The 14,414-nt window shown below is 44.5% G+C and overlaps 1 protein-coding gene across 1 annotated transcript; it reads right to left on the bottom strand.

The window, feature by feature from the left end:
- Window positions 1-1,473: 1,473 nt before the first annotated feature.
- Window positions 1,474-9,248, bottom strand: LOC132389637 (zinc finger protein 585A-like). Its single transcript, XM_059962161.1, has 2 exons — window positions 9,112-9,248; window positions 1,474-6,238 (listed from the first exon to the last, which is right to left on the bottom strand). The coding sequence occupies exon 2, from the start codon at window positions 5,830-5,832 to the stop codon at window positions 4,375-4,377; it is 1,458 nt and encodes a 485-aa protein (XP_059818144.1). The 5' UTR covers window positions 5,833-6,238; window positions 9,112-9,248; the 3' UTR covers window positions 1,474-4,374.
- Between the last annotated feature and the right edge of the window lie 5,166 nt (window positions 9,249-14,414).

Below are 14,414 nucleotides of genomic sequence, written 5' to 3'. Positions count from 1 at the left end.
AAATATCTGAGCCCACGGTGGTGTCGAGCAGAGGGATTCACCACATGGGGGGCAAACACCGGCAGACTGTTGCCCTGCAAGCGGGGCCAATGGTCCGGGCAAAGTGACAATTATTTGGGCTTTGTTGAGATTGTACCTGGAATATGGTGTAAAATCCCGCTCCCCACACTAACACGGGTTTACAGACCAAAGAACAAACTGCCGGAGGAACTCAGTGGGTCGGACACCATCTGTGGAGGGAAATGGACCGTCAACATTTCGGGCCGAGACCCTCCCTCTGGACCGAGAGTGGACGGGAAATAGTCAGAGAAAAGAGGTGAGGGGTGGGGATGCGGCAAGAGCCGGGGAGTGAGAGGTGGATCCAGGTGAGGGGGGAGGTGGGAAGGTGGAAATAGTGACAGGGGTGGGAGGTGAGTGGTTGGGGCAACACGGGGCTGAAGAATATGGAAATTCCATAGAGGATTAACAAAGAGGTTAGAGAGTATTTGTTATAGAGAGTGCAATGAAGATTCACCTGAATGATCCCTGGTGTGGTGGGGTCATCATATGAAGAAAGATCAAATGTGATAACCCTTTCATTTAGAGTATCGAGGACTGAGAGGTGAACATTGACATGCACAACTTCATTACCGGTTGAACTAGGGATCCCAGTCTCTGAAACAGGGGGTGAACTGCCCGGGACTGAGATGAGGGGAATTGTTTCCACTCTGAGGGTGGTGAATGTCTGTAAATCCCCACCACAGGGGGCGATTATTCTACCTAGAGATTCTACATCTTCCAACCCTTTACAACCTCGTTATAATGAGTTTATTTAATATTTTACCAAAAGAGCCACACAGCCCTACTACCGGCTCGTTATTTCAAGAAACATATAAGTATCTGGGAAACGAGAGGACCTGCAGATGCCAGAAATGGAGAGAACGACACATAAAGTGCTGGAGGAGCTCAGCATGTCAAGCAGCATCTATGGATGGGAATCAACATTCCTGGCCAAGACTCTTCTTTATGACTCGATACCCACGTATCTGGAATATCAACAAGCAAAGACAATAGAAAGTAGTGTGAAATCCATAAAACCTTTGACAAAATTTAGTTCATGGCTTCAAAAAAACCTGCCAAACAGAGCTCAATAGGAAACAAATACAACAAAGGCAATAAACACTTGCATCAATACCGAGATTGACTTTTTTAATGAAAATATCTTGGTCCCATTTCAATCAGTAAAATTTACAAAGACAAATAAGAACTGAAGAGACTTTAGAAAAGTCTATTTACACGAAGTCCCACTTAGATTAACGACTACCTTGGACACAAGGAGGAACAGGAATAACACACATGAAAAAAAAATCACACAACAGTCAGATAAAACCTAAATATATATTTTCATCAAAAATAAACAGGATTCAGCACTCCATGTGTGTATATGCAATCGTGATAAGAAATACAGACCAGAAAATTTAAATGAGAGGCCAACTCAGAACAATAAGTCATCACTCTGGAAGAAAACATTAACCAGTGGAATGAGTATGACCCTCCATGGGAGACATCCCAACGATCTGAGCAGACTAGATGGTGTGAAGGAAGCATCGAGCACCTGACTGAGAGTTGGAGATCCCTTCCCAGAATCAGCGGGGTTCCTTGCAGAAATACAGGACAAGGTGTTTAAGAAAAAGAAAAAAATCTGAAATACATGGAATTCAAGCAAGCAAGACACTAAATGCAGAAAATGCCAAGAGACACCAGACACAATCCAACACATTCCAGGATCCTACAGCAGTTTAACTCAGTCTGATTACTTATGCAGGTACAATCAAGTGGAAAATGTCATTCACCAAAATCTTGCTTTAAAATACAAATGGATGAATGACCACGGTAACTTCATTAAGGCACTATAAATTCAAGCCTGATTCAGTTAAGGACATAATCTCACAATTTATATGATAATTAATACATTATTAGAGATAGGATCATCTCAAATAACCATTCAGATATAATATTACAGGATAAACAAGCAAGAATAACTCCCTCAATAGGTATAACCATTCTCAACACACACATGTGCCTCGACCAATGGGGCCTCTCACCACAGGCATTGTTCATCAGTCAGATAACAAAATTATTTTGTCTGCCAATTAACGTCCAAGTGTTGCTACTCTGTCATTCGTTGCCATGCCCCACTGTTGATTCCTTTCTCCTCATCATACGTTCTTACCAGAACCATCGTCCAGAGTCCCAAACTCTGCCCTGTGCAGACCCGCCTCTGGTTTCTGACCCTGCTCCTTTGAACATCCTACTTATGGTTTCCCATTCCAATTTAAGTCTTTAGAGGACAGTGGTGTTTCCAACAACCCTTTAGAAGCAGCGAAAATGAGTCATAATGTGGAAATAAGTTGTGATTAAGGAGGTTAACGAACAATGTCATTCTTCATCAGCCCAGAGATTAGAACTGCAGTCATCTCGACTTTTTCAGTCTGCAGAGAATTCAAGGGAAACAACAGGGGAGGATTTAAATGGACTGATGTGGAACAGATTCACTGGCCGGGTTCAGCAGGCCTGAGTACACCAGTTGTGTTATAAATTCACTAAGCACCAAAGACAGAGTTTATAATAGAACTGGTTTATTTGTCACAGATGCAGAATATTAAACTCCAGCCCCATTAAAGGTGAATGTGCAGCAGAAGAAACACCTCCCATGCCCAGTGACCAGGGTGCAGAACTGGGTGTGGTGAGCAGCAGCAATAATTGCAGATTTCAGCAGCAATAGTCGCTCTCGAAATTGCATTCAGCAACGGTGATGGACAAATATCCAGCATGCAGCTCATTGAAACTATCTCCCCAGTTTGAACCTGGTAGTGTGTCACAAGTGTAACACACTGTAAGGTTTCACTGCTGAGGTAATGGCTTCCCTGCAGCAGCAATGTTTAGGTTACGACTAGAGATAACAGGGTTTTGGAGTGTGGGACTATCCAATGAGAGAAATGTTCTTTCTTGTGAGTCTGGAAGAGAGATTTTCATGGCCTTTTGCTGGGGAGAGATGAGAAGACGTGAATGGAGAGACTGGGCCCTTTTTCTTTTTTTTTGTTTTCTTTACTAACCCTCTGGTCAAAGTAAGAATTATAAATCTTAATAGTTTAATCACATATTATGTACAATTTGTTACTTCAGGTGTCACACAGACGCAAACCAATAAAACTACCAGCAACAATTAAACACACTTGGAGTCTAGTTTTGCAGTTAACAAACAAAATTTTATTGGTAACTACTAATAATAGTGAACTTAAACCAGATAATCCAAGGGTTAGCAATGTTATGCATATATAGGTGTGAATACAGGTTTCCCCCGGTATCTAAAGCTAGAGTGTTACTATGAAACCATTTGTAAGCCGAAATGTCATGAAGTGAAGAAGCAATTACCATTAATCTAAATGGGAAAAGATTTTGGATGTTCCCAGACCCAAAGAAAACCCACCAAATCATACCAAATAGCACATAAAACCTAAAATAACACTAACCTATAGTAAAAGTAGGAATGATAAAGTAGAAATATTGTATGTACGGTGTAGTTTCACTGAAAATCGGGAAGATAGTGAACTGAAATCGATTTGGAGAGAAAAAAAATCGGCACGTGCACGCATGCGTACACAACTGCCGCACAAGGCTTCACGGTCACCCTAGTCTTTCTCGGGGTAAACTCACGTATAAAGCAGGCATCATCTTTATCGTAAAAGTGAAAATCCTCTTTGGTTAGCAAAAACAGGTACTAATGTAGGTCTTTCGTAACAGTGAGCTGTCGTAAAGCGAACGTCCGAAAAACGGGAGCCACCTGTATATAAAATCCAAAACCAAGGTGGTAAACGACATTGTCTTACAATGATGTGGTAGATTCAATTTAGTTCACAAGATGGGGGGGAGGGGGGATAATAGACTTCTCTGTAAGAAGTCGCTTGCTTGTTCTGTGTTGGTAAAGGATCATTCTGACCTTGCTTAACCACACAGAACATAAACATTAGCTGGTCACCATAGCAACCCAGCACTTCTGCAGAAATCCAACAGCGTGTCCAAGGTCAGTCTCGGTTCTCTTTGCACTTTAAAGAGACAGTCCACAGAGAGTATGAACCCCAAGGGCAGATTACACAGGGGACACATCGCTCAGTATCCACCCAAACGAGATTCTTCAGTTTGGCCAGACTGGGGGCTATAACCCCCTCTGTTAAGCTGCCAGCACAACTGGAAGCTACATAACATTAGATGACTGAGTGAATTGCTTCCTACATTCACAGCAGATGAACGGCCTCTCCCCAGTGTGAACTCAATGATGCACACTGGTTGTTTTGGCTGAGAGAATTTCTTCCCAAAGTCCAAGCATATTGGTCTCTACCCAGTGTGAAGGCGCTGGTGTGCCTTTAGGATGGATGACTGAGTGAATCCCTTCCCACATTCTGAGCAAGTGAACGGCTTCTCCCCAGTGTGAACTCGCCGATGTACCAGTAAGGTGGATGACTTAGTGAATCCCTTCCCACATTCTGAGCAGGTGAAAGGCCACTCCCCAGTGTGAACTTGCTGGTGTGCCAGTAGTTGGGATGACCGAGTGAATCCCTTCCCACACTCTGAGCAAGTGAACGGCCTCTCCCCAGTGTGAACTTGCTGATGTACCTTCAGTTGGGATGACGAAGTGAAACCCTTCCCACAGACTGAGCAAGTGAACGGCCTCTCACCAGTGTGAACTCGCTGATGTATCTGCAGATGGGATGATCGAGTGAATCCCTTCCCACAGTCTGAGCAGGTGAATGGTCTCTCACCAGTGTGAACTCGCTGATGTATCTTCAGTTGGGATAACGAAGGGAATCCCTTCCCACAGTCTGAGCAGGTGATTGGCCACTTTCCGGTATGAACTCGCTGATGTATCTTCAGATGGGATGACGAAGCAAATCCCTTCCCGCAGTCCGAGCAGGTGATTGGCCACTCGCCGGTGTGAACTCCCTGGTGTGCCTTCAGTTGAGATAACTGAGAGTATCCTTTCCCACAGTCCGAGCAGGTGAACGGCCTCTCCCCAGTGTGAACTCGCTGATGTACCTTCAGATGGGATGATGAAATGAATCCCTTCCCACAGTCTGAGCAGGTGAATGGCCTCTCCCCAGTGTGAACTCGCTGATGTATCTTCAGATGGGATGATGAAGTGAATCCCTTCCCACAGTCTGAGCAGGTGAACGGCCTCTCACCAGTGTGAACTCGCTGATGTATCTTCAGATGGGATGACGAAGCGAATCCTATCCCACAGTCCGAGCAGGTTATTGGCCACTCTCCAGTGTGAACTCGCTGATGTACCTTCAGTTGAGATGACTGAGCGAATCCCTTCCCACAGTTTGAGCAGGTGAATGGCCTCTCTCTGGTGTGAACTCGCTGATGTACCTGAAGTTGAGGTAACTCAGTGAATCCCTTTCCGCAGTCTGAGCAGGTGAACGGCCACTCTCCGGTGTGAACTGACCGGTGTTTCAGTAACTTATATGATGAAATGAATCCCATCCCGCAGTCCAAGCAGGTGAATGGCCTCTCCCCAGTGTGAACTTGCTGATGTTCCTTCAGTTGAGATGACTGAGCGAATCCCTTCCCACAGTCTGAGCAGGTGAATGGCCTCTCCCCAGTGTGAACTCGCTGATGTACCTTCAGTTGAGATGTCTGAGCGAATCCCTTCCCACAGTCTGAGCAGGTGAATGGCCTCTCCCCGGTGTGAACTGACTGGTGTCTCAGTAACTTATATGTGGAAGTGAATCCTTTCCCACAGTCCGAGCAGGTGAACGGCCTCTCCCCGGTGTGAACTCGCTGGTGAGCCATTAGGACAGATGACCGAGTCAATCCTTCTCCACAAATTCCTCAGATGACCAGCCTCTGCCCAGTGTGAACTGACTGGTGTGTCCGCAGGTGGGAAGACCAACTGAATCCCTTCTCACTCACAGAACAGGTGAATGGCCTTGCCCAGTGTGAACTTGCTGATGTACCTTCAGTTGAGATGACCGAGTGAATCCATTCCCACTGTCTGAGCAGATGAATGGGCTCCCCCCATGTAAACTAATAGGCATGTCAGTTGGTCAGATGATTGAGTGAATCCCTACCTACCGTCTGAGCAGGAAGGATGATCGAGTGAATCTCTTGCTCCACTTCTTAAATATCTGGACAGAGATAGCAAAACTAGCGTGTTGTGTTCGAGATTCCCGTAGGCAAATTCCTTGTCATTTTTAACCTGTAAAAAGATTTACAAAATCCATCAATGGGTGTAGGACAACATTTCAGATGAGATTCCTTGAGTTGTCAAGGTGTGAGCTGGCATCACACTGTTTCAGTGAAGTTTAACCCAAGTTGGAGAGAGAAATCACCTTTAACTGGGCACAGTGCTGGTATCTGGAATGACCATCAATTCCCTGATGCTCTTCCTGTCTCTTTAAGAATGCCGTCTCCAATCTGTGACCTGGCTCAGTTTGACTCTCTCCGTTGGTATTGTTCCCTGTTCCCACTGAGCTGCATGGGTTCCTGGCCCCAAAGTAACTGAAACACTCTCACACAAATAGCCTGCAATCCGTTCTATGCACCCACAACTCTCAGTGTAAATAAAGTTACCCCTGACATCCCCTCCATATCAACTTTCAAGCACCTTGAAACTATGCTCCCTCACATTAGCCATTTCAGCCCTGGGGTAAAAACCTCTAGCTATCCACACGATCAGTGTCCCTCATCATCCTATACATCTGAAAAAGGCTCTAAACATAAACAAAGATATTATACATATCTTTGAGGATTTGTTGGGAATAGACAATGTTATGACAGTATAGATAGGGTACAGGTAAGCAGCTTTTTCCACTGAGGATGGGTGCGATGAGAACCATAGAGCATGGGTAAGCGGGGAAGTGAAAATTTAATGGGAACATTTGGAAAAGCTCTTTACTGAAATGGTCGTGAGAGTATGCAGTGAGATGCCAGCACAAGTGGTGAATATGAGTTCGGTTTCACCATTTAAAAGAAGTTTGGATGGGAGCCTGGATGGTAGGGGTATGGCGGGCGATGGTCCCGGTGCAGTTAGTTGCATTAGACAGTTTAAATGTTTGTTTGGCATTGAATGGATTGGGCAAATAGCCTGTTTCCGTACTGAACTTCTCCATGTTTCTGTGACAGAAGCTGGCTAAACTTGCTTGGAAGGGAAAGATAGGAGTGACAACGGAGCAACAATGGCTGGAGTTTCTGGGAGCAATTCAGGAGCTGAGTGATCGATACATCCCAAAGAAGTGGAAGCATTGTAAAGGCAGGAAGACACAACCGTGGCTGAAATGAGAAGCCAAAGCCAACATAAAAGCCAAAGAGAGGGCAAACAAAAGAGCAAAAACTATTGGAAGCTTTTAGAAACCAACAGAAGACGACTAAAAATAAGTCCGATGAGCTCGGGGGTGGAATTATGATACTGTTGTCATTAATGAGTCTTGGTAGCACCCAACAGTCTGAGGCATTTAGAGGAACAAAATATCGGGGGCCTCAATATCTCTTGAAAACCAAGGCTCCCTGCACCAGTTACCTTTCAGCATACGAACTCTACACTCTCAAAAATGTCACTTCTGAAGGCCTCCCACTTACCAAGTACTCCTTTGCCAGAAAACGGCCTATCCCAAACCACACTTGTCAGGTCCTTTTGACACCATCAAAACTGACCTTTTATCCCCTCTGTTCTGTTCCCCTAACTAACGAATCCCCTATCACCCGTTTGACTTTCCTCTGCCAGGTAATCCCTCCATCCCCAACAGTTTCTAAAGCGGCCCACCTGGCTGTTGTGTGGGATGGCAACAAGAGTACTCTGCGATGGCTATTTAACTTCATTCCCCTTCACGTCTCTCACCTAGTTTCCTGTCTCCTGCACCTTAGGTGTAACTCACCTCTCTTCATGTCATATCTATCACCCCCTCCAACTGCTGGATGATCCACAATTCATCCGTTTTCAGCTCCAACTCCTCAAAGTGCAGCTGGGTGCACATCTTGTAGGTGAGGGTGTCAGGGACACTGGAGTTCTCCCCACCAATGTCCCCTCTAATTTGTAATCACCAGTGTGCACAGAAATCTTGTACTGTGCATTCTTTTACCCAGTGACGACATGTGCACTGCGAATTTTATATAGAGAGGTATTCATTTTAACAGCCAGCAAATCACTGTCTGTAAGAACTGTGATCTCCTCTGGGCTCGATTCAGTTCATCTGCCCTCTCACACCAAGTCACAGGCCTGTAAAGGGTAATGAAGGATTTTCTCTCCAGTGCTTTTGCACTTTGTCCATAAGTGGTTTGCTTGCTAAATTATGCTTTAAAAAGTCAGATTTCCAAATAGCACTCCAATTCTTCCCTCTTGTAAACTCTCCAACAACTTTTGCATCACCACAATACACACAGGTATCACCAGTTTCTGTATTGTACATAAATATTTCCCCTGAAGTCTCCCCCAATGACTGACGGTGTTGAACTCAGTGAATGAAATCCCAATGAATATGAAGGGAAGGGCAGTAGTCTGTCTCACTGGAGTCTGGCACATTTGATGTGAAAGCTACTTGTTGCCCAGGGCAAAGGTGTTTGATATCATTATCTTCCAGAGAGAATGGTACAAAACATGTCGTCACGGGTTGAAAAGTCCAGAACAAGAGGAGGTGGAACAAGCAACACACACAAAATGCTGGAGGAACTCAGCAGGCCGGGCAGCATCTACGGAAAAGAGTACTAATGCTGAGTTCCTCCGGCATTTTGTGTGTGTTGGTTGGATTTCCAGCATCTGCAGATTTTCTCCTGTCAGTGATCGGAGGTAGAACAAAGGCGAATTTCTCAACTGGTGATGTAAAAGATTTTGTTCCCTTTCTCCCGAGTTCCTAATCCTTGCATTTAGATAGCTGGAGCTCAGCTCTGTCTGAGAGATCCATCGGTTCCCATTCACTCATCAGCCGGGAGCTCCCCGGGGCCCGTGTACGGATCGTGAGGCTGAGAGAGAGGGAAGAGAGAAGGACTGTCCCGGGATTGCGGACTGTCATGTCCGGATTTCACAGGAATCGTTCTGAAGTCGGTGTTTCAGAGAAAAACACGGAGAATCACTCTTACCTCCATCCGACATTTTCAAGGCCTTCAGTGTACTATGCGCATGCGTGACACTCGGGGACGTCCTCAGCCTGACGCCTGCGCATTTCATCGGTGCCTCAACGACGGCGAAATTTTTAACTCATGGCCCTATGGGTAATCACGGTGCCATTAAAGATTTGTGCAGGTACCGGTTCAAGGTCCATACCTTATTTTTTCGTGTGCATCGAAAAATCTGCAGCTGTTTTACCGCAGAAAGCGGCTCCCATAAGCAATATACTCAATATCAATGCCTATCGAATGCCAAAGTAAAATGCAGTTATAAAACACAGCAGATTCTGCAGTTGCTTGGAATACAGAGACGCACACACACAAATACTGGAGGAACTCTGCAGTTCAAGCAGCAACTAAGTAGAGGAGTGCACAGGCTAGGCATGCTAAAAGGGCTCGGTGTAAACGTTGTCTTTTTATTCCTCTTCACCATTGCTGTCTGTTGATTTCCACCAGTATTTTGCAGAAATTAACCACCTTTTTTTTCGATCAACCAATTTCCAAATGCTTCTAATCTTTCTTCTGTAGCCACATCCAGCTGGTCTGATTCCTCCTCCTCGTAAACTCTAGACCCCAACTCTCATTGCAGCCCCAAAGCCTGACTCAATCTGGCAACTCTTTGGTTTCTGACTCTGCACCATCGAAGATTCACTTGTTAGACAGCTGTTAGACTTTAGAGGTGTATTGTGTTACGAGACCGCAGGTTCGCTTACTGCGAGTGCGTTTTTAGTGTCTGATTGAGGTCTTTGACGTAAAACACAAAGGGTGAGGGGGCGGGAGAGGGAGAGAGGGAGGGGAGGGGGGAAGGGGGAGGGGGAGAGGGAGGGGAGGGGGAACGGGGAGGGGGAGAGGGAGAGGAGAGGGGGAGTGGGGAGGTGGTGAGATGGGCGACGGGCGAGAACGTCACAACGACAGTGAGCTCATCGTCTTATTCAGCCCGGAGACAATCATGCAGGAATTTCATGCAGGTGTATAAGATGACGAGAGGCATTGGTCGTGTGGATAGCCAGAGGCTTTTTCCCAGGGCTGAAACGGCTAACACGAGGGAGAATAGGTTTAAGCTGCTTGGAAGTAGGTGCAGAGGAGATATCAGAGCAATGTTTTTTAAGCAAAGAGTGGTGTGTGTGTGGAATGCACTGCCAGCGACGGTGGTAGAGCCGGATACAATAGGGTCTTTTAAGAGACTCTTGGATAGGTACATGGAGCTTAGGAAAATAGATTTCTGTGATTCTATGAAATCTTCTATTCCACGGAGTGGTGACTAGTTGCAACCTGTCACCTCAGGGAGAGTGAGAGGGGAACGGCAGGGGTAGATTTTGATATACGGATATGGAACAGAAACATGGGCAGGAACCAGATGGGCCGAGTGGCCTTTCTAGTTGACATTGTGAGTGTGGTAGAGACAGTAAGTACCTGAATCACGGGATTTTAAACAAAACTGTTTTAACTTTCACAGATCCACAATATTAAACACCAGTCTAGTTTAAGACTAACATCAGCAGAACAGACTCCTCCAATGCTCAGTGACCAGGGTTCCGTCCTGGGTGCGATGAGCAGCCGCAAGAACTGCAGAATTTGACAGTAACAGTCCCTCATGAACCTGCAGCTGCCTTCAGTCACCGTGATGGTTAGACTTTTAACACAGAGGTGATTTGAACTTCCTCCCTGATGTAGGAGGGTTCAGACCGAAGATGTAGCAGAGAAGGAAAACAAAAAGATAATAAAGTTGCGTGCACCGTTAGGGATAAGCAGAGAGGAAGAGGTGGAGAGTTTCTTAAATGCATTTATTTTAATGCTACGAGCATTGTCAGATAGGTGGATGAGGTTAGAGCATGGATTGAGACATGGAAATATGATGTTGTAGCTATTAGTGAAACATGGTTGCAAGACAGGTGTGATTGGCAACTAAATATCCCTAGATTTCGTTGCTTAAGGTGTGAAAGAATCGGAGGGCCAAGAGGGTGAGGCATTGCATTGCTTGTCCGAGAAAATATTACAGTGGTATTTTGACAGGACAGATTAGAGGGCTCGTCTCGGGAGACTACATGGATGGAATTGAGGAATGGGAAAGGTGTAGTAACACTTATAGGGGTGTATTATAGACCACATAATGGGGAGCGAGAATTGGAGGAGCAAATTTGTAAGGAGATAGCAGATATTTGTAGTAACCACAAGGTTGTGATTGTGGCTGATTTTAATTTTCCACACATCGACAGGGAAGCCCATACTGTAAAAGGGATGGATGGTTTCGAGTTTGTAAAATGTGTGCAGGATAGGTTTTTGCAGCAATACATGGAGGTACCAACTAGAGAAGTGGCAGTGTTGGATCTCCTGCTGGGAATGAGATAGGTCAGGTGATGGAGGTATGTGTTGGGGAGCACTTCGGGTCCAGTGATCACAATTCCATTAGTTTCAATATATTTATGGAGAAGGATAGGACTGGACCCAGGGTTGAGATTTTTGATTGGAGAAAGGCTAACTTTGATGAGATGCGAAAAGATTTAGGAGTGGATTGGGACAATTAGTTTATGGGAAGGATATAACAAAGAAATGGAGTTCATTTAAAGGTGAAATTTTGAGGGTACAGAATCTTTATGCTCCTATTAGGTTGAAAGGTTAGAAGTTCGAGTGAGCCATGGTTTTCAAGAGATATTGTAAACATGGTTCGGAAAAAGAGAGAGATCTATAATATAGGCAGCATGGAGCAAATGAGGTGCTCGAGGAATATAATGAATGTAAAAACAATCTTAAGAAAGAAATTAGAAAAGCTAAAAGAGGATATGAGGCTGCTTTGGCAAGTAAGGTGAAAATGAATCCAAAGGGTTTCTACAGTTATATTAATAGCAAAACGATAGTGAGGGATAGAATTGGTCCCTTAGAGAATCAGCGTTGACAGCTATGGGGGAGATTTTGAAAAATGATTTTCATTGGTATTCACTAAGGAGAAGGATATTGAATTGTGTAAGGTAAGAGAAACAAGTACGGTAGTTATGGAAACTCTGATAATTAAAGAAGAGGAGGTACAGGAGCTTTTAAGGAATATAAAAGTGGACAAGTCTCTGGTTCCTGTTAGGATGTTCCCTGGAACCTTGAGGGAAGTTAGTGTAGAAATAGCAGGAGCTCTAACGGAAATATTTCAAATGTCATTAGAACCGGCGATGGTGCCGGAAGATTGGCGAATTGCTCATGTTGTTCCATTGTTTAAAAAGGGTTCTAAGAGTAAACCTAGCAATGATGGGCCTGTAAGTTTGATGTCAGTGGTGGGTAAATTAATGGAAAATACTCTTAGATATGATATATAATTATCTGATTAGACAGGGTCTGATTAAGAACAGTCAACATGGATTTGTGCATGAAAGATCATGTTTGACAAGCCGCATTGAACTTTTTGAAGTGGTTACTAGGAAAGTTGACGAGGGTAAAGCAGTGGATGTTGTCTATAGGGACTTCAGTAAGTCCTTTGACAAGATTCCACACGGAAGGAAGTTAGGAAGGTTCAATCATTAGGTATTAATATTGAAGTAGTAAAATGGATTCAACAGTGGCTGGATGGGAGATGCCAGAGAGTAGTGGTGGATAACTGTTTGTCAGGTTAGAGGCCGGTGACTAGTGTTGTGCCTCAGTGATCAGTACTGGGTCCAGTGTTGTTTGTCATATACATTAATGATCTGGATGATGGGGCGGTAAATTGGATTAGTAAGTAAGCAGATGATACAAAGATGGGTGGCGTTGTGGATAATGAAGTAGGTTTTCAAAGCTTGCAGAGAGATTTAAGCCAGTTAGAAGAGTGGACAAAAAGATGGCAGATGGAGGTTAATGTTGTTAAGAGTGAGGCGCTACATTTTGGTAGGTCTAATCAAAATAGGACATATATGGTAAATGGTAGGGCACTGAGGAATGCAACAGAACAGAGTGATCAAGGAATAATGGTGCATTGTTCCCTGAAGGTGGAATCTCATGTGGATAGGGTGGTGAAGAAAGCTTTTGGTATGCTGGCCTTTACAAATCAGAGCAGTGAGTATAGGAGTTGGGATGTAATGTTAAAATTATACAAGGCATTGTTCAGGCCAAATATGGAGTATTGTGTGCAGTTCTGTTCATCGCATTATAGGAAAGATTTCAATATAATTGAGAGAATACGGAAAAGATTTACTAGAATGTTACCTGGGTTTCAACACCTAAGTTACAGAAAAAGGTTGAACAAGTTAGGTCTTTATTCTTTGGAGTATAGAAGGTTGAGGGGGGACTCAATAGAGGTATTTAAAATTTAGATGGTGATAGATGGATTTGATGTGGATAGGCTTTTTCCATTGAGAGTAGGGGAGATTGAAACACAAGGACTTGAGTTGAGAGTTAGGGGGAAAAAGTTTAGGGTAACACGAGTGGGAACTTCTTTACTCAGAGAGTGGTAGTTGTGTGGAGGAGCTTCTAGTAGAAGTGGTAGAAGCAGGTTCGATATTTAAAAAAAAATGTATAGGTATATCGACAGGAAAGGAATGGAGGGTTATGGGCTGAGTGCAGGTTGGTGGGACTAGATGAGAGTAAGCTTTCAGCATGGACTAGAAGGACTGAGAAGGCCTGTTTCCGTGCTGTAATTGTTATATGGTTATATAATAACCATCCAGAAGTTATATTACAGGATAAACAAGCAGGACTAACTCCCTCAATAGATATAACCATTCCCAACACCCACATTTCCCTTGACCAATGGAGCACCTCACAGCAGGTATTGCTTGTGTCATCAGTCAGACAACCGAATTATTTTCTGTCAATCAGCTTCGACATGTCCCTACTCTGTTATTCGTTTCCACTCCCTGCTGCTGATTCCCTTCTCATGATCCGTTCTTACCCCAACCATTTCCCGGAGCCCCACACTCTGCCCTGTGCAGACCTGCCTCTGGTTTCTGACCCTGCTCCGTTGAACATCCAACAGATGGTTTCCCATTCTGCTTTCAGTCTTTAGAGGACAGTGGTGTTCTCTAACAACACTTTAGAAGCAGGGAAAATGACCCATAATGTGGAAATGAGCCCTAAATAAGGAGGTTAACTCCCAATGTCATTCTTCCTGAGCCCAGAGATTAGAGGGACAAAGGACATCTGAGACAGAACTGCAGTCAGCTCGACTTCTTCAGTCTGCAGAGAATTCAAGGGAAACCTCTTCACCCACAGAGTGATGACTGTTTGGAACCCATCCCACAGGGAGAGCGAGAGGGGAACAACAGGGAAGGATTTAAAAGGTCTGTCGTGTAGTTGAAACTCTGGCAAGCTCCAGGCGG

This window comes from Hypanus sabinus, unplaced genomic scaffold (assembly GCF_030144855.1).
Source record: "Hypanus sabinus isolate sHypSab1 unplaced genomic scaffold, sHypSab1.hap1 scaffold_62, whole genome shotgun sequence".
Classification (NCBI taxonomy): Eukaryota; Metazoa; Chordata; class Chondrichthyes; order Myliobatiformes; family Dasyatidae; genus Hypanus; species Hypanus sabinus.
Note: the sequence above shows the minus strand (reverse complement) of the source record. Positions and strands in the feature narration are given on the sequence as shown.

Coding starts and splice junctions, on each gene's coding strand:
- LOC132389637 (XM_059962161.1), bottom strand. CDS start 5,832: ATGGCTCACCAGCGAGTTCACACCGGGGAGAGGCCGTTCACCTGCTCG.